This window comes from Sus scrofa, chromosome 5 (assembly GCF_054392235.1).
Source record: "Sus scrofa isolate SSC_HxYL_T2T_F1_AM1 chromosome 5, Sscrofa_HxYL_maternal_Yorkshire_Landrace_v2.0, whole genome shotgun sequence".
Lineage (NCBI taxonomy): Eukaryota > Metazoa > Chordata > Mammalia > Artiodactyla > Suidae > Sus > Sus scrofa.
Genome location: NC_139387.1, coordinates 58,879,910 through 58,905,104, shown reverse-complemented (window position 1 = coordinate 58,905,104; position 25,195 = coordinate 58,879,910). Strand labels below are relative to the sequence as shown.

Genomic DNA, 25,195 nt, shown 5'->3' with positions numbered 1-25,195 from the left:
ATTGCCTTTGGAATGGATTAGCAATGAGCTCCTGCTGTTAGATAGATAGTTTTCTGAGCCATCTCTAAAACAACCAGTCCTGGAACTGTGAAAAAGTCCTCCATTAACCATGTCCTACAAAGTGCACAGAACTTCCAGTTAGCATGTGTTGTTATTCCTCACTCTCAAATAAGAATAGCTAACCAAGAACCATCAGCTAGATGAAGGAAGCCTATAAAATAAAGATAGAGACAAAACAAATTTCAAAAACATTCACTTGAAAGAGACAGAGATATGAAGACAGATCCAGAAAATGCAGATAGAAAAAGACATTGCATTCTTGAATTCAGAACAAGAAGTTCCTTAAAGAGATACATTCAAAGAACAAGAGTCCTTGAAAATTAAAAACATGATAGTGAAATTCTGAAGTCCATTCAAGGTCTTGGAAGATAAAGAACTCTCCCCAAAAAGTAACAAGATGGCAAAGAGATAGAAAATTGGAGAAAAAAGATGAGAAAAATACAAGCTTAATTCAGGATGCAACCATATTTAAAAATAAGTAGAAGTTCTAGAAAGAGAAAGTAGAGGAGTGTAGGTCAGGGGGATATTATCAAAGAAATAATACAAGTAACTTTAAATAAATGTCCAGATTAAAGGCATGATAAAGGAAAATCATTATTAAGACAAGGTAATTACCAAGACAATTGTCATGAATTCTAGCTCTGGAGTTTAAAAGAAAATCCCAATAGCTTCCAGAGAAAAGAAACTGGCCACAGGGTTTAGAGTGGCATGGCATTCTCCATAGCAACACCAGAGGCTAGAAAACATTAGAAACAATGTCTTCAAAATCGCTAGGGAAAAACACTTCAAACCAGAATTTTACACCAGACAAACTATCAACCAAGTGTGGGACTAGAATAGGAATATTTTCATATGTTCCAGGTCTTAAACATTTTACTTCCCTTACACACTTGCTCAGAAATCTATTTACTATGTTTTCCATGAAAAGTAGTAAGAGTAAAACTGAATCTGGGGAGTTCCCGTCGTGGCGCAGCAGAAGTGAATCTGAATAGGAACCATGAGGTTGCGGGTTCAATCCCTGGCCTCGCTCAGTAGGTTAAGGATCCAGCATACCCATGAGCTTGAGGTTAACAGATGCAGACTATTGCCTTTGGAATGGATTAGCAATGAGATCAGGCTGTGTAGCACTGGGAACTATATCTAGTCACTTATGATGGAACATGATAATGCAAGAAAAAAGAATGTATACATGTACATGTAACTGGGTCACCATGCTGTACAGTAGGAAAAAATGTATTGGGGAAATAACAATTGAATACAATTAAAATATGCATATATATATATATATAATGAATGAAATGTAGAAAAAAATAAAAATATGGAGGCAAAGAGCAGAAGAAAGAGTTAAAAGAGTTGAGAGTGGTCACCTCTAGAGGGCGATAATATAAGCAATAATAATAATATGAGCAATGTCGAAGGGGCAGGGACAACCCCTCTTTCAGGATAAGTTTTTCAATGTAATTTCATTGATTACAACTTTGCATACATATTACATTGGTAAACTAAAATAAAAATCAAGCTTTGGACTGGTCTCTTGATGACCTATAATCAAACAGAAACTCAACTGTTATTAGAAGTGTCTAGAAGTCTCTAGAAAGGAGTAATCCCAAATTTTGCCAGGTCCTAAGAACCTTTTCATCAGACTTAACTCCATAAGAGTTGTCCCAAATCTCTGTTTCATAAATTGACATGTAAGTGGAATCCAGGCAGGCAGGAGCACAAAACAGGTGAGTGGAACAGAATCTACACCTTGCAGTTCCTATCACAGCGCTCTATGCTTTTAGGAAGTATTGTTTCTAGAAAGGAAATCCAAGCTTCATTTTCTGCAGTTGGAAGTTGAACCTAAAAAAAATCATCGCAGGCGTTTCCTGGTGGCCTAGCAGTTAAGGATCTGGCGTTGTTACTGCTATGGCATGGATTTAATCCCTGGCCCAGGAACTTTCACATATCACGGCCAAAAAAAAAAAAAAAATCATCAGAGACTGCAGTACTTACCGGTTCATGAGGAAATGAGGTAGTGATTGTAAGAAACACCCTAGGCCCATAATCAAACATCCAACCCCAATCATTATAGGTCTATGCAGTTTAGTTCCAAAATAACTCACAAATATAATCAATAAAAGATTTCCTAGAAAAAAAAGATGAAAAAATGAATATTTCAAAAAATATGAACAATATCTGAATTAAAAGCCTCACTCAATCATTTACTATCTAGCATTTGTCGCATAATAAATATTTCAAATCCTGGGATTGGTGCTGGGGTGTACAAAATAATAAATAAGACACAACCCCTTTCCTGAAGGAGGTCTTTACTTCATATTCTCTTTTAACTGAGATTCTTCACCTGCAATCTATAAACCTCAAAGGAGTCCGTGAATAGAAATCAGGTGTTCATGAACTCAAGTGAGAAAAAAAATGTATCTTTATTTTCACTAAGTATTAGTATTTCCTTTGACAGTGAACGTAGACATAAACTATAGTAGTATTAACAGTACCTACAATTTTGTCACCAATAATCAACAGCAGAAGTTACATGTATTTACATATTATATTACAGTTGTGAAAATACCTCAAAATATTATTGACAATGAGTACTTCGAAATTAGTGTAGACATTGTTATTTAATGTTGGTAAAAAGTACAAGTGTTATTATATGACAAGTTGTTTTTAATATTTTGACAATTTTATTTCAACATAATTATCTTCTTTGTACCCTTATGGTTTTTATTTTATATAATTAAAAGATTATTCTGATATTAAGAGTACTTATATTTAATCTATCATTTGATAATCCTTGGGGCTTTATCTTCATATATAGAAGATATCATGGAAAACAAAAGAATATGTGTTTAAAAGCAATCGCAATCCTGGGCATATATCCAGATAAAACTATAATTCAAAAAGATATATGCACCCCTATACTCGTAGTAGTACTATTCACAACAGCCAATACATGGAAACAACCTAAATGTACATCAATGGATCAATGGATTAATAAGATGTGGTACATATATACAATGGAATACTACTTGGCCATAAAAAAGAACAAAATAATGCCATTCACAGCAACATGGATGCAACTAGAAATTATCACACTAAGTGAAGAAAGTCAGAAAAAGACAAATATCATATGATATCACTTAAATGCAGAATCTGAAATATGGCACAAATGAACCTATTCATGAAACAGAAACAGACTCACAGACATAGAGAACTGACTAGTGGTTGCTAAGGGGAAGGGGAGAGGGAGAGACAGATGCACTAGGAGTTTGGGGTTAGTAGATGTAAACTATTACATTTAGAATGGATAAACAACAAGGTCCTACTGTACAGCACAGAGAACTATATCCAATCTCCTGGGATAACTATGATAGAAAATATTTAAAAATGGAAGTTCCAGTTGTGGCACAGCAGAATCCAACTAGGAACCATGAGGGTGCAAGTTCTGATCCCTGGCCTTGCTCAGTGAGTTAAGGATCTGGCATTGCCGTGAGCTGTGATGTAGGTTGCAGACGTGGCTCAGATCCTGCGTTGCTATGGCTGTGGTGTAGGCCTACGGCTACAGCTCCGATTGGACCCCTAGCCTGGAAACTTCCATACGCCATGGTGCAGCTCTAAAAAAAATAGAAAATATAAAAAAAAATGTATATACATGTATAACTTGGTCACTTTACAGTAGAAATTAGCACAACATTGCAAAACAACTATACTTTAATAAAAAATAATTTTAAAATATTATTCTGAGCTCATATTTCACTAGATTTCCAAAGAGGTCCTTGACCGAGAAATATTAATTACCCTGCCAGTCTCCTAGTGACTCCCTGATACCTAGAGGATAAAAGGTAAGTTCTAGGGAGCACACAAAGCTCTCCATAGCCTATTTCTCACCCCTGTCCATTTCTCCAGGCTCATATCCTAATCAATTCCACCTTAAGCTTAGTCAGTTCATAATATTGGACTGAATATCACTCCCCACACAAGATATTTTGCTGTGTGTTTATGCACCTTCATGCTTCTTCTGTTGGAATTCTCTTCATACTTATCCAACCCTGTCCCTTCATCTCAAATCTTTTTACTTCAAGAACCTATCTTCCTTAAGTAAGGTTGTGCCCCTCCCCTGTGTTCCCATTGGACCTTGCATATACCTATATCACCAAGTTTACTGCATTCAGTTAAAATTATTTTGCATCTATGCCCTCCATTAGACTGTGAGCTGAGTTTACACAGGGGCCAGCAGAGGAATTACTTCTAACTCATGGCCAGGATCTAGCAAACAAGTAGTACAGAATGAGGTCTCAGAGTGTTGAACACTAGAAGACAAGATCCAGCATCACTGGTTTCAGTTTTGCCCTCTCCCCAATCCTGATTTTACTTTCAGATACTGACTAAAAATATTAAAGGCAACTTTCATCTTGAAGGAAGTAAAAGCCATCACAAAACTATAAAGGAATGGCATGCACATTTCTATGCAGTTTTGTTCACAAGAGAAATCTTTCCTTTCCTCATCCTTTCTTTCTCTCCTCACATCTTCCCAGTCAGCCACAAAAGTCAGGGCCTAGGAATAGACTATTCTTCCCAAAGGGCTGTTTCCAAAATAAACACAGCGAGATGTAAAAGCAATTTCTTCTTCCCTCTGTACTTAGAGAATTGTAAACCTCCAGAAACAGAAGGAGAAGAAAAATATTTGCTTTTGTAAACACATATTCCTTTGTTTTCCATGATACCTTCTAAATATGAAGATAAAGCCCTAAGGATTATCAAATGATAGATTAAATATAAGTATTCTAGATACTCTGCTACTCATGCTATCTGATAAAAATCTATTAGAATAAATAAATGCTTTGAACTACTAGAATAGTCCTGCAATGGGACACATGGCAATGTTTAAGCATTATTCAGGAATAGCCTTTGAATGAAGTATGTCTATGAATATTCCAAAGTGAGCTAAGCTATTTAAGCTACTTTAGAAAGCATATTCAGTCAGATTAAATGTCATTAAGCATCAAATAAGGAGAATGAAATTCAGACTAGTTCCACAGATAAAATAATATCTAAAAAGGAGTAATAATTTAATAATAATTTAAATAATAATTTAAAGCTTATTATTTAAACCTTTAAAATAATTTTAAAATAAAAACTTTTAAATAACAGCTTATTATGTAAAGTTCAATAATAATAATAATTTAAAGCAAGAATAATTCATTACCAATCTCAAAGCTTCCGTTAATAAATCCAACTAGAGATGTCGGGATATTGAATTGTCTCTCTATTTGTGTGAGCATGGAATTCATATAAGATCCAGATTGTGTTTTGGCTACATATGCACATGTTATTGCCAACAGAAACATCTAGAGAGAAGAAAAGTACAAGAAAACACATGAAACTATTATTTTTTAATTGTACATTTGCCACCTACTGATGAAACACCTTCCACCAAAAGACTGATTGTCTCCAGCTCCAGTAACTCTTGTATTTGAAAGGAACTTTTAAAGTGATCTCTTCTCCTGGTCTTTTTCAATGCTGTTCTTTTCACTGAAAATTCTCAGTTGGATTAATTGATTAGTTATAATGAATTTTGTAGGTCATTTGCAGCCTCATTATTTTATGGGCATGTCTTATACATAGAAACAAGTAGTCATTCTAAGTTAAGACATAGCAAATGATTTAAACAGATTTTCAGTACTATGACGCTATCTATAGTACAAAAGAATATATGTATGCTGGTTTTTTAAAAGGAATGTGACATTACGTAGGCATTATTTCTGCAGCAATTTTCCTTAAGTTCTCTCTTATACAAGGTAATATGCAATCATACATTATATTGCTACTCATTTCCAGCTAATTTAGTTAAAGCAATATTTTAATTGTAAGCCATAACAAAAATGTTTCTAAACTGAACAGGTACTTTCTGTGATAATGAATTTGAATACAATAAATTTCCACATATTGAATTATATTTCCTATGTACTGATATAACTCCAGACAGCAGTCAGGCCAACACAGACAATAACAAAAATCAAGGACAACTTAACAAATAGAACCACTGTTATCAGCAGAAACTAGTGTGGTTTTACTAAAAATGTGAAAAGTTAAAATTTTGATAGTTTGAATTAAATCAGAAGTGAAAAGATTTAGGTTTTAGTAAGGGATTTAAAAAAGGAGCATTGTGTACTGGGTAATAATAATTTAGGTAGGTTGCTTCAAAATCAACAAATTGTAGATAAATAAATTTATGTCCAGCCTGAATGGTGGTCTCCAACCCCCATGACACAGGGCTTTTTTCTTGGCCCTACTTAAAATATTTCCTGATAACATTTCCATTTCCATGAGACCATTCAATTTACTCTCTTGTGAGAGTTCCTACTATGGCACAGTGGATTGGGAATCTGACTGCAGCAGCTCAGGTCCCTATGGGGCTCAGGTTCCATCCCCAGCCTGGAACAGTGGGTTAAAGCATCTGGTGTTGCTGCAGCTGCAGCTCAGATCACAGCTGCGGCTCAGATTCCATCCCTGACCCAGGAACCTCCATATGCTGCAGTTGCAGTCATAAAAAATAAAAAATAAATAAATTTTTAAAAATTTACTCTCTTGCCAGTGCATTTAAACCTTTAAAATCCTCACCCCTCCAACTTTCAGTCTCTCAAAATTAAGCCACCCCACAATTTATACTGCACCTTGTTCTCCCTTCAGGATTATTCGCAGTCTTTTCTTTTTCTCAGTCTCCCACTCCACTATATGTTCTTCTTGACCAGCAAATGATCTCAGCAACTGCACTTTCAAATGTTCCTCTCCCTGTCCCTTTCCCTCCCATCTTAACTGGATGGGTCGCTCCTCCCGGTAAGAGAAAATCCCTTCACTCAGGCTCCAGAATCCATTCTCCCTGTTGCTGAGATCCTGATTTATCAGTTATTAACCCCTTCCTCTCTTTCAAACTCATATTCTTTACTCCCTCTCTCTCTATTAACATAGAAATACATCTAAGGTATTTCTGTCTTATAAAATCTTCCTTCATCCCTCATAGCAGTTCCAGCTATCATCAAGCTGTTTAGAAGAACAGTCCAGATTCATTACCTGCATTCACCTTTCAGTCTATTACAGTCTAGCCTTTCCTGAAGCTACTCACAGACGACTTTCTGATTTCCAGATCTAATAAACAATTCTCAGTCCTCAGTAAACTAGCTATCTCAGGGTCATTTAACATCATTAGTCTCTCTTCTTCCTGAAATTCCCTACCCCCCTCATGTATAACTATATCTCCACCTATCTGCTAGATTCTTTGTATTCGGTCTTCTCTTCTTTGGCCAACTTCTTCAGGATTTTGTCTTGTACCCTCTGCATATATAATTTATATATGACCATGCCCAAAGCATGCAGAAGTTCCAAGGCCAAGGATCAAACCTGAGCCACAGAGGCGACAACACCAAATCATTAACCACTAGGCTACTAGGAACCCCCCCCCCATCTCTGCCCCCCGCTACTTTTGCTATATATGCTCTCCCTAGGCAATCTCACTATTTCCATGGCTTTAATTCCCACCCATATGCTGAAATCTCTCAAATGTATACATAGCTTAGCCTAGACAATTGCAATCATTTTTTAGTCTCCTCTATAGTCTTTCCCACTTCCAATATCTCTTCCACCTGCCACCACCACTAATTTGGAGCTTGGTAATTAATTGTCAAATGAATTAATAAAATGCATAGTTAGCATGTGAGTCCATTTCTAGAGACTTTTTAGTGGCTTCCCATAAACAAAACTTCCTACTTTTTAAGTGACAACCAAAGATTTGTCTATACCTCACTATGACCTCCTGCTACTTTTCCCTAGAGAGAATGTTCTATTTATAGTTCCTTTAATTCACCATGCCACTCTACATCTCAGTGCCTTTTACAGGTGTTCCTCCACTTTTAATGACTTTCTACACTTTGCACATCAGATAATATATGCTCAATATTTAAAACTCAACTCTATCATTATTTCTATTGTGAAATCTTCCTTGTCTTTCCACTTCCCAGGTAGCCTTAACCACGCACTCCTTATCTTCCTACCCTGCTGTGCATCTGCCTCTATTACAGCCCTCAGCACAGTGCACTTTTTGTGTTTGGATGTTTATAACCTCCTTCCTCACTACACTGTGAGCAATTTCCAAAGATAGGAGCCATGTATTATTTACCTTTGCATCTTTGGTGTCTAGCAAAAGCCTCACAAGTAATAGGCACCCAGTACAAGTTCATTGAATTAATGACTGAATGAGTATCCAAAAACATATTGAAGAGGTAGCCAGAGCTGAATGTAAGCCGAATGGAGCATGAAATTCAATAGGATTAAATACACCTAAGCCAAAAATCTGCACCAATTAGTTTGGAGAAATCTAAATAGAAATATATGTGAAAAATACCTGGGAAATTTAAATATCAAGCTCAATATGAGTCAAAACTCACATTGTTAAATGGCTGACAAGACAGCAGAGCTATATCTCTGGCTATTTGTCCTTTTATATTAAATACCATTAGTAGAAACTCTGTCTCTCCTCACACTGTAAATCTTTGCAGAGCACATCGTTGATAGTAAACAATTTTCACATGGCTTTATAATTCAGATTTTATATTTAAATGCAAGCAAAGTCTACCAAATAAAGTACAAATCATATTGGAGAGAAGTTATTTTATCTTACATTTTGAGAAAGGAGACTAGAGAAATCATGATCCTAATGCTCTTTTCCTGAAACACCAAATGGGCTGCCTAACCCAGTTGCTTTCATAGATAGAAAGCAACTAGTGGCTACTACGACTCACGTCTAATGCAAAATAACCTCTATGTTTGTAAAGCTAGTCCTACCAGCTTTTTAAAAAAAATTTTAGTGATTTTTATTTTTTCCATTATAGCTGGTTAATTAATTCTGTCCATTCTGTACAGCAAGGTGACCCAGTCACACATACACATACACATTCTTTTTCTCACATTATCCTCCATTATGCTCCATCATAAGTGACTAGATGTAGTCCTCAGTGCTATATTACCAGTTTTTAATAATACCCCAGAGTTTGAAACAAATTTGTTGAAGACAGTCCTTTAATACTTTCCAAAAATTTTTGCTTAATGAGTGTATTTCTAAGGTCAGAGAAACAGAAAAACCCAGCTAGCTATTAAGCAATTGTCTCTCACTTTTACCTGATAAACTTGTACTTGCAATATTTTTCTGTAACATTCACATCAATATCTATCCCTGGCAAACTCCAAAATAATAAAAAATTAAAGACCAATTGTTTGTAAATAATACCAATTTAACTTTTATCCACAAAAACTATTAATAATATTGCTAATATTTGTTGAATGTTTACCATATTCTAGTCATTGTTCAAAGAAGGTAAAAAGAAAAAATTCTATGAGGTAAGAGTATTATAATTACTCTTTTTAGAGAAGAAAACCGAAGCACGAAGAAGTTAAACAACCTGACCAAGGTCACACAGCAAGTAAGCAGTTGAACTCAATAGAAACCGAGGTAAGCCTGGGTTTCAATCTCTATTTTTAAACCCTCAATCTTAGGAGACGGACATGAGAATTAAGGAAAAATTTAAGAAGATTTTTAAAATATAAAATTAACATGGCATTTTAAGCAAAAGTGGTTTTCTAGATCTACATCATGATTCTCCATTTTTATGTACATGAGTGGATCTTTTCCTATACAGTATGAAGAGAAAAAAACAACTTTTGATAGGAAGAAAATTAGCAGCAGTATCACAGTTTGGAAACCACTTGCAGGCATTAGCTATAGAACTAAAACAATTATCCAGATCCCTTGGTTTAGAATAAATGCAAAAGTTTTTGAAGGCAAAATGGCTTTGAGGCTATGCAACAAGAATTTGCTCTGAAATAGTCAAGAGTATCAGAAACAGCTAACAAAATGGTCATTCTTCTTATAGAGAATGGTTGATATGTTGCCAAAGCTTGAAGTAAACGTTTGTTTCAGTGGGTCATTGTGAAGTCATCACTGAATTTAAATCAACTAAGTATTTCTGTTCAATGAACTATTTGCCAGAAGCACCCTCCAAACTCCTCTGACTTAGAAACCCCAGAAGGGTTAGCATTAAATTGGCTTTGGATCCAAGAAAGTAAATTGCACTGTAATATAATGTGTGTTGAAGATGTTTAAGACCCTGTCTTCCATTTAAATCCCCAAAACTACTTCTGATTAAGTTGCCTGAATCAATAATCCTATTTATACATACTCTCAGTTACAAATCAAATTCATTAAAGCAAGAAATTATCAATATATCAGATACTATCACATTTATATTAGATCACTACACAAAAATATAAGCACGTTTACAAGGTCTAAGTTTTTTAAAAAATACAGTGCATATACACATATCCACATAAAGCAAGTCCATACCTTCAACTTGGAGAGACATCTTATTCTATGAGTTTCAATGGTTTTCTCAGTTTCTCCCATGTTGCTCCTTCTGAGTCTTCCAAGGTATGTATGTTTTAAATCTTGATATTTCTTAGTTCTATTCTTTTAAGAAGACAAAAATCTATTAAACTATTGACAAAATCATAAATTGTCATTCTTTAGAAGAAAACTCTGACACTGAAAAAAAGAATCAGAATCCACTGTGTTATGAAAATACCTAGGAAGCTTCTGATTGAGGGAGTTCTGGTCGTGGCTCAGTGGTTAACGAATCCGACTAGGAAACATGAGGTTGCGGGTTCGATCCCTGGCTTTGCTCAGTGGGTTAAGGATCCGGCATTGCTGTGAGCTGTGGTGTAGGTTGCAGATGTGGCTCGGATCCCGTGTTGCTGTGGCTCTGATGTAGGCCGGCAGCTACAGCTCCAATTAGACCTCTAGCCTGGGAACATCCATATGCCGCAGGAGCGGCCCTAGAAAAGGTAAAAAGACAAAAAAAAAAAAAAAACAGCTTCTGATTCAGATCCAGAAAACAATGCCATTGGAGAAGATTTAGCTGTTAATTTTCCATTGAAAAAGTTACATCAAATCACTTTAGTTACTCTTTAGTGAGATCAAAGATTAGAATAATTTGTTATGGTCCTCTTGCAAAATAATGACCACGTGGTTAAGACAAAGTTTTTCATTTCTTTAGCCAAAACAAATAAAACCAGTGAGCTTCTTGGACTTACATGATGATGCTGCTTTTAGGAACACACAGACTTTGATTTGTGTTTGTACTGAAAAAAAAAAAAAAAAAAAAAATCTGCTTTAGCAAGCCTACCAAGTCTCAAAAATCTCTGTTTGGCCAGGTGCCCTCTTCAAGTTCTTTGCGTTCCAAGACTTCCCTGGAGTCTCAGGAAGGGAAACATTCTCTAGGGCACTGCCGATTCACAGAACCTGGGGAGACATGGAATTTTAATAGTGGAAGTAGCCTAAGTAAAAATAACAAATAATTCTACGATCTGGAAAAAAATCTGACAATTGCAAGTTAAGATATGAGGTTTAGCATTAGATCAAACATATAAGTGGAGATCCATATGTATACAAATATAATAAATACAGATATATGTGTATCTGTGTATATATAATATATAGGCACACATGTTTGTATATAAAATGTTTTATATGTAAAACAAAAAGATGACAAACTCTATTAAATTCTACTAATCCATTGTCAAAGATTTTGTCTATTCTATATCTTGAAACTAGGACAATATTTAGCACCAAAAACCAAAATATTTCACTCTGATAATATCTATTCTACTAAATCTACTTCAAGTTGCCAGATGCTATCTTAACAATATTCCCTGTTTTAATTTATTAAAATCCTTTGAACAGTATCCATTTAACAATATCCTAAATGGCACTAATTTTTTAAAACCTGAATCCCACTCCCCTACACAGATTAAGGCAACAGCCACTGAACAATTGTGTATGAGCTTAGTTTTCTTTATTCATTCTCTCATGAAGACAATAAATATCTATCAAAAGTCATTGTGCTAAGCACAAGATTTCAGCAGTGAGCAAGACAGACAAATTGTCCTAAAGACAATATAAACTAGTTAAAGATGTATAAGGTTTTGTGGAAGGTACTTGGACCCAGAGCCCAAGGAATCGATGCTTTTATTGGGAAAGGTAAAACTTTTCAGTAAAACACATTGGAGGAGTTCCCATTGTGGTGCAGGAGAAACAAACCCGACTAGTATCCATGAGGATGCGGGTTTGATCCCTGATCTTGCTCAGTGGGTTAAGGATCCAGCTTTGCCATCAGCTGTGGTATAATTTGCAGACGTGGCTCAGATCCTGCGTTGCTGTGGCTGTGGTATAGGCCAGCAGCTGCAACTTCAATTCAACCCTTAGCTTAGGAACTTCCATGTGTCATGTGTACAGCCCTAAAAAGAAAAAAACAAAACAAACAAATAAAACATTGGAATAGAACTAGACAGCATATGATCAAACACAAATTGTTTGGAAAGTAAGTGGTTAAAAAAAAATCCATAGGTCATGGGTGAAAATTATTAGAAACCACATTTGGCCTTTCTAAATGACAGTACAAATGAACTCATGCTGAAATCCCTGTGGTAAAATTCCAAGTCATCTTAACTATAGTGCAACTATATGACACTAATTTTAGAAAAACCCATAGAATGGGATAATTTTTCAAAAGAGTGGGAACTGCTCTTCTTTGATTTTCATCTGTAATACATCTGCTTTTATCATAAACTTCTCAACTGTCATTCCTTCATGTTCATACATTTAGAACCCAATCTTCCCTACTTTTTTTCCTTTTATTCCTCCTTGTTTATATTTCGATATATTAGAGCGCTATAGAGCCACCCAAACAGACAAGACAGGGAGAGAACTTATTCTTCTTGGTATCAAGTTGTCTCCACTCTTCTTAGTGGCTATTTTTCCCATATAGCTAAGGACACATCGAGGGTGGAGTTGGTAACACAGACAATTACCAGGTCAGAAGATTCTGGTTTCCCTTTTGAGCACTGTGATACCGTGCAGGTTTTATCACCATGCCTCAGCAAGTACTTCCAGCCTTGAGAGAAGTTTTTAAACAATTGTCTTAACTGAGGCAAACTGTGTGTTTAAAGCCAAGGACTTGGTAAGAATTAAATGTGATTCAATTAACACTCGGTGTTCCTAATTTGCCAACTTATTCAATGAAAACATTTCAGCTTTTCAGACACATTCAAAAACTTTTCATGGGGGAAAAAATGAATTAATAAGACCTATTTTTATTTAACAAAACTTCTAAATTGCAATAGTTAATGTCACAATCACTGTTAAGCTCTTTGGCCCCAAATCAGAGAATACACGTGTTCTTTCTTCATATCCTCAAGGCCAGGATAGTGCCAGCCATGTGAACAGTCCCCTTTTGTTAGAACAGCATTGTTTACACAGTGACATCGGCTCCTGGGACCACAGAATCATGGACAAATCCCTATCAATCATCACTGCTAATGAAAATGCCTTACTGAAGTTTTATAAAGTGCAGCATCATGTTATTCCTCTAAACTCCTCAGCATCCAAATGGGAGCAAGTAATTTTTCAGCACAAATGTAGCTGCCTTTCTTCCATATCTACTAGTCATAACGCTGGTATTGGTTTTGTTTTTATTTTTTGTTTTAATTGCGTCAAAAGCCCATCACAGGATTGTTAATGCTGCACATTTTTGGTTCATGGATTTCTAGAAATTTTCCTCTTGAATGACCACAAATTGCTTCTCAAATGATCAAATACAAATTTATGTTTGGTATGTAAGTGGCAAAACAATCCATAGGTCACAAATGAAAATGATTAGAGACAACTCTTGGCAATTCTGAATGACAATACAGATGAACTCATGCTGAAATCCCTCACATAAAATTCCAAGTCACCTTACCTCCATACCCATGGAACAGCAATACTCTGGGGGCTTTGACACCCCTTGCTTCCAACCCCTACTGACATGTCTTAACCAGAAGAGAATACAATTTTTTATAAAACAAATAAATGGTCTTGTTGTGTTCTTCTTCTGGTGTTAAATACAGAAACATATACATAGCTTTTATTATTACAAATCACCGGAGAAAAGACATATATTTAATTTTATATTATTCTACACAACTGAATTAACAAAATAAAGGCTTTACTTGAATGTGGCAAAACTAGCAGTAAGTACCTACATGGAGAAGATATAGGAGAACATCCTGCCCCTGGGAAAAAAGACAGGGTTGCATCAGCAAAAATCTTATGAAAACTGTTTCTTTCCAGAATCTTTAAATGGCTCCTAGCTCTGCAAGAAGAGAACAGCCTCTTGGCAGCATCCAGCTGAAATAATTTCAACCCACACCAAACCAAGCAAATATGTGCCTAAGAAGGACATGGGAAATCCACAATGACTCTTTGTATGATGCCTACCAAATTACTTTGCTTCTACTAGTCCTTTATTTATCGGAAATTAAAGACTAAGACAATGAATTCTGCAAATCAGTCTTAGGAAGATAGCTATTAGTTTTAAGTCCAAGCTAAGAGTAGTTACCGGATATGCATCACTCAGCAAAACTAAGGAAGAAACTTAACTGGGCCATAGACTCATACATATGATTTTACCATGCAAAGCAAAGAACGCAACACAGAGAAACACAAGCAAAATCCATCAGCAGCAATCCAGCAAGAAAAATACCTACCCAGTTACTTTGGATTACTTACTTCCTAGCTCTGGAAAATAGATGAAAACATGAAAAGCAGAGTTAAAACCTGACTTCTAAGTCTTCAGGAGAGCTGGTTCTGAATATCATCAGTGTTACATCTCATGCCAAGTAACTCCAGAGAATGATTAGATAATTATGGGAGTAGCCAGTGTTTTTCAAATTTGCAATTTAAATTGTTTCATTTTTCAGATTATTATCCCAATTTCTCTTCCTTCTGCCTGCATAGGCATAGTTTTAGATACAAAAACTCGTTCCTTCATTTAATGATGGCAAAGAAATGCTAAACTCTTCCTTTTTCTCATAGAGATAAGGCTTTATCTGTTTAGGAAGCTCCTGTAATAACTAAAAATGCAGTAAGATGTTTCAATTTTTCCCCAACACAATTATTTATGTATTCATTCCTTCACATTAAGGAATATAGGGAGGCAGCTAGATAGAGTGAAAAGGTCAGACTTTAAAGCCCAGTTAGCCTGGATTTAACTCTAGTTTAGTTGTGCATTTTTTAAATTCTGAGCTTATTTTTCCTCATCTATGATGTTGGAATATTTATGCCTACCTTGCCGAATGGTTATGAAGATTGAGTTATAAAATTTACATAACACCCCTAGCATCCATGCTGGAATGAAATAGTCACTCTGTAATTGACCGTGATTATTATTCACTCATTCCACAAATATTTGTTAAGGCTCTACCATATTCCAAGCACAGTAGTTGGTTCTAGGAATACAAAGATGAATAACATATGTGCTCTGCTCTCAAGCAGTCTCACTGGCTAATAGGAGAGAAAGACAATTCAGTGCTAATAATAGCTGGTTAGTGCCATTTTGCAATTTGAGCTAAGTAATAAAAGGAAGCAATTCATGAAGACTGTTTATTCGGATATTCATTCAGAATATCATTTAGACGGAGCATAGGAGTTAAAGTACTTGAACTTTGAAAGGAAGCACTCCTGGTTTGAAAGGCTGTTTTTAAACTTGCTGTGTGATTTTTGCACAAGTCACTTCATCTACCTGTACCATGAAGATCTTCTCTATGTTTATATATGTCAAGGTTCAGACAAGAAAATAGAATCTATGACGGGTATTTCAATAGAAGAAGTAATTATGGGAAACTAGTTCTAAAGAGTCAAAGGCCTAACTGGGCAGAGAGTGAGCAAACCCAGAGACTGATGTCAGTGGCAAGTCTCTCCCACTCCTGAGACGAACAGAAAGGGAAAAGGGCTGGACTACAAGAGCTGGCCTGTCGGGATGCACAGCCACTGCCAGAGGCACTGCTTCGAGCAGAGAGCAGGAGAAATGGCTTTTCCCCTCTGCCACCCCAGTCTCTCACCAATACCTCCCAGTGACTACCTAACTGAAAATCTGAAGCAAGGGAACCTGTGAATGATAGTTCTCTGAAGTCAGTCCCATGGAGGACAGAAAGGATCAGAAGATGGGAAGGACCAACACAAATGACCAACACAACCACCACCAGTTGCAGTAAAATTAAATACGATAATACATAGTAAATGTGTAATATGATGCTAGCACACAATCAACACTCAGATTGGATGGATGTTATAGATATTAGATGGATGTTATTAGATATTATACCTTCAATCCTTAATGCTCTTCTTATTCCCAAAAACACAAGATTCAGGGGATTTAACTAGTTCATATAATTGGCCAGCTCTCAACATTACATATGCAGATCCTGTGATTTCTATGTGACACCAAAGGAGATTTTGTCATCAAATCAACTGATTTTTAACCAACTACTTTTGTATCAGGTAAACACAGCCATTCTCACCAAATCTTCACTCAGCAAGGTATATCCAGGTTTCTTATTTAAGTTATGTGTGGGGAGAATGCCCAAATTCAAGATACAAAGTCTTAATTACCTTACCTGCTTTGCTGGAGTAAAAATAGTACACTAAACTCAGAAGGAAAACTTTTCCATGATAGAGGGAGAAAAAGGGAAAAGGATAATTATTATTATCCCTCATTTTTATTATTTCCTTCTATATAGATGGAATTCTGTGAGCATAGCATATCTTTCCTTTTCATACTCTCGCTCACTCCAGGAGGAGAAGGTGCCATGACTAGGTGGGAAGTCTATCTGGAGGTTAACTCTAAGAAAGCCTGCTTGCCAATGGAAATCGGCCACATTCCCTCATGTCCACTTGTTCAGTGCTAAGAATGATATTTTGGATTCTGTGTGTCATACTTCTCTGACTTATTTTTCAGTTGATTCATAGTCATGATGGATTGGGGTTGGACTGGTATTTATTGGACACTTTCAAAGATCCCAACACACAAGAAAATCATGAAGAAGCAGATTGTCCTCAAGGGCTATAATCATATTGGGAAAATACAAGCTCTAATATAGTGTATATAATGTGACATCATTTTTGTAAAACTATATATAATTGAAGATAATTAAAAAATATAAATATTATATACTACTTTCTATATTCCAGGCTCAGTTTTAGAAGCTTTATAACTGGTCATTCATTTAGTTATCATAAAAATTTATGACCTAAGTTACATTATCTGAAGTTTGAAGATGTGGGAATTAAAGCACAGAGAGGTCAAGTAACTTGTGCAAGATCACACAGCTTGTGTCAGAGCTAGGATTCAGATCCAGGCTGTCTGGCCCTAGAAACTTATTAACCACTACCTTAGGCTGCTTCTCCACTGATGTGGAGTGTTTGTTTACTGTTGTATTCATTTAGATAAAATGCTGAAGGACTGAAACTTGAATCTTTTTTTTTCTTTTTTTTTTTTTTTTTAGGGCTGCACTCTCAGCATATGGAAGTTCCCAGGCTAGAGTTGAATCAGAGTTGTAGCTGCCAGGCTATGCCACAGCCACAGCAACACCAGATCCAAGCCTTATCTTCGACCTATACCAAAGCTCACAGCAACGCTGGATCCTTAGCCCACTGAGGAAGGCCAGGGATCGAACCCATATCCTCATGGATCCTACTCAGGCTAGTTAACCACCAAGCCTTGATGGGAACTCTTTTTTTTGAAACTAGAATCTTAAAAGTGGCTACATCTGGATAGGATCATGATTGATTTTGTTTTGTTTTTCCATTAGAAATTTATGTGCTATTTTTAACAAGGATCATTATATATTTTTTCAATAACACAAATACAGGGGAAAATAACAAGCATCATTGAAATTGATTCTTTAAAAACATGGTAATAATGCAGCACATTTCTAATCAATGTTAATGCTGTGTTCTTAACTACTTTCTGAATTATTTTTTCCCTTGGCTATGTGTGGTTCCAGCCATAATGGTATCAGTTCTCATTTCTACTTTGGGATTAGTAAACAAAACAACTGTTTAAATTATGTAAATTATATAAAGGGAACTGTCTGGAACTCTGAATAAATACTAAATGAGATGCTCAGAACTAGTATGAATTGAAGTTTCCACTGTGGTTCAGCATGTTAAGAAATCAACATGGCGGATGCTGGTGGATCCCTGGCCTTGTTCAGTGGGGCAAAGGTCACAGATGTGCCTCAGATCTGGTGTTGCTGTGACTGTGACAAAGGCTGGAAGCTGCAGTTCCAACTCAATCCCTGGTCTGGGAATTTCCATATGCCACAGGTGCGGCCCTAAGAAAAAAAAGAAGGAGAACTAGTGTGAATCAGATGAGTGTGCAGGATTCAGCTCTCCTCTGTTTACTGCTCAGCAGAGTACCAATTGTCAGCATTAAACAGTTCAAAAATATCTTCATTTTGTGGTCATATACAATTTTATTTATATCTCTGACCATTGGATAAAGGCAGGAAGCATGAAGAACACTGATGTTTTAATATAACCAATGGGGGGCATTAAAAAAATAATGTCGGAGTTTCCATTGTGGCTTAGTGGAAATGAATCTGACTAGTGTCCATGAGGATGCAGGTTCGATCACTGGCCTTGCTCAGTGGGCTAAGGATCAGTGTTGCTGTGTGCTGTGGTTCTAGTCACAGATGTGGCCTGGATCCCACATTGCTGTGGCTGTGGCATAGGCCAGTAGCTATGGCTCTGATTTGACCCCTAGCCTGGGAATGTCCATATGCCTCAGGAGTAGCCCTAAAAAGCAAAGAATTAATTAATTAAAAATGTTATAAATGTCCCTCAAGATTAGCTTCATCTGATTACTGTTTCATTCATCCATTTTAGCCTATGAATGGCTGTGAGAATAACTGATGCATCTTGAGCCCTTAGAGTTTCTTCTGTCCTTCCACTGACTCTAACCAAGACTGTACTGTGCAGTAAACCAGTAAACCACTTCTCTGCCATCTATGGATTTGTGGTTAATAGTTACTGTTTAATAATCATTAGGACTCTATGCTCTGTTAGTCCCTAAACAATAATGAAAACCTTCATTGACACATTCTTGGAGCCCATGAGCCTACTTACCTGAACACAAATCTGGCTTAGGCATGCATGTCCTGTCTCCAAGCACTTGCCCCATTACCCAGGTTAACCATGAGATTGTGCCCATGGCCCCTCAGTGATGCAGAATGCAGAATGTCAGTGCTTCCAGATCCTTGTCGCCGGATCCCAAGAGATCTCACCCTATAATAACACTCATCTATTGTCTTTCTACTTACTATTACCAAACATCATATAGTTTATAATTGGCTACAAATATATTGATCCAAAACAAAATATTTTAGGAAGAATTGTCCATTTCTAAATAACTTTTTTTAATTTGTAAAAATTTTCAAAAGATAGATCAAGATAGAAGAGTAGGTGGACACTGGGCTCACCTTCTATCACAAACACATCAAAATTACAGCTACCTATAGAGCAACTCTTGCTAAAATAGATCTGTAGTAAGATGGCTCTTCTATAACCAAGGCTATAAAGAAAGAACCACATAAAGTCTGGTAAGAAGGAAGTATTCTGGTCAGGTCCTATACGCCTAACAGCGCACACAGAGAGGAGGGCTCAAGGGAATCCCCAGAAAGCCAGCAGTAGAATTTTCTCCTGAAATTTTCAGGCCAGAAGGAAGTAACATGATATATTTAAAGTGCTAAAAAGAAAAAAACCTACAACCTAGGACACTCTACCCATCAAGGTTGTAATTCAGAATTGAAGGACAGATAATGAGCTTCTGAGACAAGCAAAATCAGTTAATACTAGATACATCAATACTGAGCCAAATCTACAAGAAGTTGCAAGGGATCTTCTTTAAGTTTAAAAAAAAAAAAAAAAGAGGTTAAAACAAGAAATAAGAAAGTATGTGAAGGAAAAAAAATACCGTCGGTAAAGGCAAATATATATTAAAGGTTGTGGATCAACCACTTCAACAAGCTAGTATGAAGGTAAAAGACAAATCTGTAACATCAGTTAAAGAATAGACATGAAAATGTAAAATGATGACATCAAAAATACAGAATGGAGGTAGGGTAGGAAATGGAGAGCTTTTAGAATATATTTAAACTTAATGCCTATCAGATAAAAAAAGTAGATATAATTATAGGTCAACATTTATGAACTATATGGTTTTTACAAATCAAAAATCTACAATAGATACACAAAAACCAAATATCACACTAACGAAAATTTAAAAAAAAACTAACGAAAATTATCAAACCACAAGAAAAGGGATTAAATGAAGAAGGAAAGAAGAGAGAAGAGCTACAAAAACAACAAGAAAACCAGTAACAAAATGGCAATAACTACATGGCTATCAATAATGACTTTTTTGTTTTATTAAAATATAGTTAATTTACAAGGTTGTGATAATTTCTGCTGTACAACAAAGTGACCCAGTCATACATATACACATATCCATTCTCTTTCAGATTCTTTTCCCACATAGATTATCACAGACTACTGGATAGAGTCCTCTGTGCTACACAGCAAGTTCCCATAATGGCCAATTATTCCATATACCTCAGTGAGCATATGTCAGTCCCAAATCCCTGGTACATTCCTCCACTCCACCCCCACCTGTCTCTTTTGATTTTTTTTCCAATAACATATGAGAGTTTGAACATTAAATTTTTTTCTCTTAAAGCATAATAATCACTTTAAATGTAAGTGGATAAAATGCTCCAATCAAAAGACATAGGGTGGCTGATTGAATTTAAAAAAAGGTCCATCTATATGCTGCCTACAAGAGACACACACAGACTGAAAGTGAGGGAATATAAAAAGATATTCCATGAAAATGAAAACAAAAAGAAAGTTGGGATAGCAATACTCATAGCAAAAAAAAAAAAGTAGACTTTAAAACAAAGTGTATAATAAAAGACAAGGGCATTATACAATGATAAATGGATCAATAAACATATATGCACATAATACAGGAGCACCCAGAGTAAATAAAGCCAATTTTAACAGATGTAAAGGGAGAAATTGATAATAATACAATTTTACCAGGAGACTTTAACACACCAATGACATCAATGGGCAGATCATCAAGACAGAAAATCAGTAAGGCAACAGTGGCCTTAAATGACATATTAGACCAGTCGAATTTAAACATATGTCTACAGAACACTCCATCCAAAACAACCAGAATCCACATTCTTTCCAAGTGTACATGAAAGTTCTCCAGGATTGATAACATGCTAGGCCACAAAGCAGACAGATCTCAACAAATTTAAGACACAATTTATAATAAGCAATTTTCTGACCACTATAGTGTCAGAGTAGAAATCATTATAAGAAGAAAAATTGGAAATACAAAAACACATGGAGACTAAACAACACACCAATGGTCAATGAAGAAATTAAAGAGAAAATACCTTGAGACAAATGAAAATAAAAACTCAACTTTTCAAAATCTGTGGGACACAATGAAGGCAGTTCTAAGAAAGAAATTTACAGTAATGCAGGCTTACCTTAAGAATATGAAATAAACTACCTAACCTACCATCTAAAGGAATGTTAAAAAAGAACAAAGTGCAAAGTCAATAGAAGGGAGGAAATAATATATACTATAGAAATATATAAAATAGAGACAAAAAAAAGAACAATAAAAGCTAAGAGCTGTTTTTTTGAAAAGATAAATTAAATTGATAAGCTTTTAGCAGGCTTATTAAGAAAAAAGAAAGCGATACCACAAATAAACAAAATAAAATATGAAAGAGAAGAAATTACAACCAATATTACAGATACAAAAAAATAATAAGAGAATAATACAGTTATATGTACAAATTGGACAACCTAGGAGAAATCAATAAATTCCTAGAAACATACAATCTTCCAAGAATGAAAAGGAAAAAATAGATAATCTAAACAAATTGCTAGTATTAAAATCAAATTTGTGATTTAAAAACTCCCAGCAAACAACAGTCTAAGACTAGACAGCCTCACAGGTAATTCTGCTAAACAAGTAAAGAAGTGCCAATATCTGTCCTCTCAAATTACTCTAAAAAATCTGAAGAGGAGGAAAATCTCCAAAATTCATCCTATAAGGCCACCATTACCCCAGTACGAAAACCAAAGAAACTACAAAAAAAGAAAATTAAAATTATAGGCCAATAGCTCTGATAAATATAGATGCAAACAAAAATCCTCAACAAAATATCAGCAAACCAAATTTAACAGTATATATAAAAAAAAATCCCTGATCAAAAGGGATTTATTCCAGTGAGGCAAGGATGATTAGTATCTGCAAATCAATTAGTGTGATACATCATATTAATAAAACAAAGGGTAAAAATCATATAATCATCTCAATAGATGAAGAAAAATTATTTGACAAAATTCAACATTCATTTATGATAAAAACTATTTAGCAACAAAGTTGGTATAGAAGGAAGATATCTAACATAATAAAGCCCATTTATTTTCACACCCACAGCTAACATAATACTCAATGGTGAAAAATTAAAAGCTTTTCCTCTAAAATCAGGAACAAGATAAGGATGCCCACTCTTACCACTTCACTGGAAGTCCTAGTCATAGCAATCATACAAGAAAAGAAAAAAAGATATCCAAATTGGAAGGGAAGAAGTAAAATTATCACTATCTGCAGCTGATATGATACTCAATATATATAACATATATAATACATATAATATAATACAAAACCCTAGTTTCCACCAAAAGACTGCTAGAACAAGAAATAAATTCAGTCAAATTATGAGATACATGATTAACATACTGAAATCTATTACCTTTTTATGCACTAATAATGAACTATCAGAAAGAGAAAGCAAGAAAATGATCCCGTTTAGAATCACAGCACAAAAAATACAATACCTAATAATAAATAAACTTAACCAAAGAGGTAAAACACCTATACTCTGAAAACTAAAAACTTCAATGAAGAAAAATTGAAAATGATACTAATAAAAAGAAAAAATGTCTCACATTCATGGATTGGAAGAATTAGTATTGCTAACATTTCCACATTGCCAAAAGCATTCTACAGATTTAATACAATCCCCATCAAATACTCAGGAAACTTTTTTCAGAACTAGAACAAATAATCCTAAAAATTTCATGGAACCACAGAAGATCCTAAATAGACAAAGAAATTTGAGAAAAAAAAAGAACAAAGCTGGAGATATTGCACTCTCTGACTTCAGGCTATACAAAGTTACAGAAATCAAAATAATATGGTATTGGCACAAAACCAGACACTTAGATCAATGAAACAGAATAAAGAGCTCAGAAATAAACCTATGCATATATAATTAATTAATTTACAACCAAAAAAAGGCAGAAACATACAATGAGGAGAAGAGTTTCTTCAAAAAGTGATACTGGTAAAACTAGACAGGTACAGAAGAAAAAATGAAATTAGAACACTTGCACACTGCATATAAAAATAAACTGAAACTGTATTAAAAACTTAAATGTAATCCAGAAACCATAAAACTCCTAGAAGAAAACATAGGCAGAACATAAGTTTTAGCAATACAGTTTTTAATCTGTTTCCTCAGGCAAAGAAATCGAAAGCAAAAATTTTAAAATGGGATTACTTCAACCCCCTTGCTGTACAGTGGGAAAATAAATAAATAAATAAATAAATAAAGATAATTATTAAAAAAAAATGGGATTACTTCAAAGTAAAAAGCTTTTGCACAGGGAAGGAAAACATCAAGAAAACAAAAATACAACCTACTGAATGGGAGAATACATTTACAAATGAAATGTCTGCCAATGGGTAACAATCCGAAATATTTAAAGTGCTCATACAACTGGATAACAAAAAAATAATAACCAAACAACTACATTAAAAAATGGGCACAAAACCCAAACTTCTTTTCCAAAGAAGACATACAGATAGCCAACAGTCAGATGAAAAGAAGCTCAACATCAATAATCATCAGGAAAAAGCAAATCAAAGCCGTAATGAGATATTACCTCACATATGTCAGAAAGCTATCACCAAAATGACAACAAATAATAAATGCTGGTGTGGATGTAGAGAAAAGGGAACCCCGGGACACTGTTAGTGGGAATGTAAATTTGTACAGCCACTATGAAAAACAGTATGGAGTTTCCTCAGAGTTAAAAAAAAAAAAAAGAATCACCATATCACCATACAATCCAGCAATTCCACTCCTGGATATATGATTGAAGAAAACAAAAACACTAATTTGAAAAGATATAGGCACCTCGATGTTCATAGAAACTTTAGTTACACAAAGCCAAGATAGGGAAGCAATCCAAGTGGCAACATATGAATAGATAAAGCAGATGTGGTATATATATACAATGGGATATTATTCAGCCATAAAAAAGAATGAAATTTTGCCATTTGCAACAACATGGAGGGTATTACGCTTAGTGAAGTAAGGCAGACAGAGAAAAACAAATACCGTATGTTTTAAGTTATATGTGGAATCAAAAAAACGAATAAATACAACAGACTCACAGATACAGAGAACAAACTAGGGTTACCTGTGGAGAGGGGGAAGGGGAAGGGGAAGATAGGGGAAGAGGATTGATAGGTACAAACTTCTAGATATAAAATAAAATTAACATTTTTTAAGAGTATAAGTTAGTCATCTTATAAAAATCCCCCTCAGTATGAGTTTGTCTGATGTTTCTTCATGGACTGGAAAACCACTGAAGTGATACTATGTCCTCCTCAGTGAATTCTATCTTCAGATACATGTCAGTTTGTTCCAATATTGAGGAATGTTAGCCTTGCTCACATGGTTAAAGAATAGCTATCAGGTTTTTTGTTGTTGTTGGAGTTACTATTTTCCCTTTGTAATTAATAAGTAATTTTTGTGGAGATATTTTGAGCCTCTATTTTATTTCTCATCAGATTTTAATCCTCTAGTATTAGTATCCATTGATGATTTTCTAATCTCATTAGTCATGTTATATTGATTAATCAGCATTCTACTATTTAAAAAAACTTCCCTTTCTCTCAATATTTAGTAACTCATTTGGTACAGTATGGACAGAAACAGTCTTATTCAGTGGGTTACAAATTATTGCCCTTATTATTTACATTCATGTGTCAATTTTCCCATAGCAGTCTATATAGCTTGTTCCTCTATCCTTCTGATATACCTCTGT

At 35.1% G+C, this 25,195-nt stretch overlaps 1 protein-coding gene across 43 annotated transcripts in view; it reads right to left on the bottom strand.

Moving 5' to 3' along the window:
- The window catches only part of SLCO1A2 (solute carrier organic anion transporter family member 1A2), a 109,378-nt gene that overhangs the window by 37,808 nt on the left and 46,375 nt on the right, over nucleotides 1-25,195 (bottom strand). For 19 of the 43 annotated variants that reach the window (XR_002343818.2, XR_014845326.1, XM_021091148.2 and 16 more), the window contains 4 exons: nucleotides 11,292-11,407; nucleotides 10,454-10,576; nucleotides 5,267-5,408; nucleotides 2,056-2,188 (listed from right to left, as the gene is read on the bottom strand). Coding sequence is in view for 35 of the 43 variants with exons in the window: in XM_021091148.2 (XP_020946807.1) it covers nucleotides 2,056-2,188; nucleotides 5,267-5,408; nucleotides 10,454-10,513 (335 nt within the window). In the remaining 8 variants the exon portion in view is untranslated. 43 annotated transcript variants of the gene reach the window in all.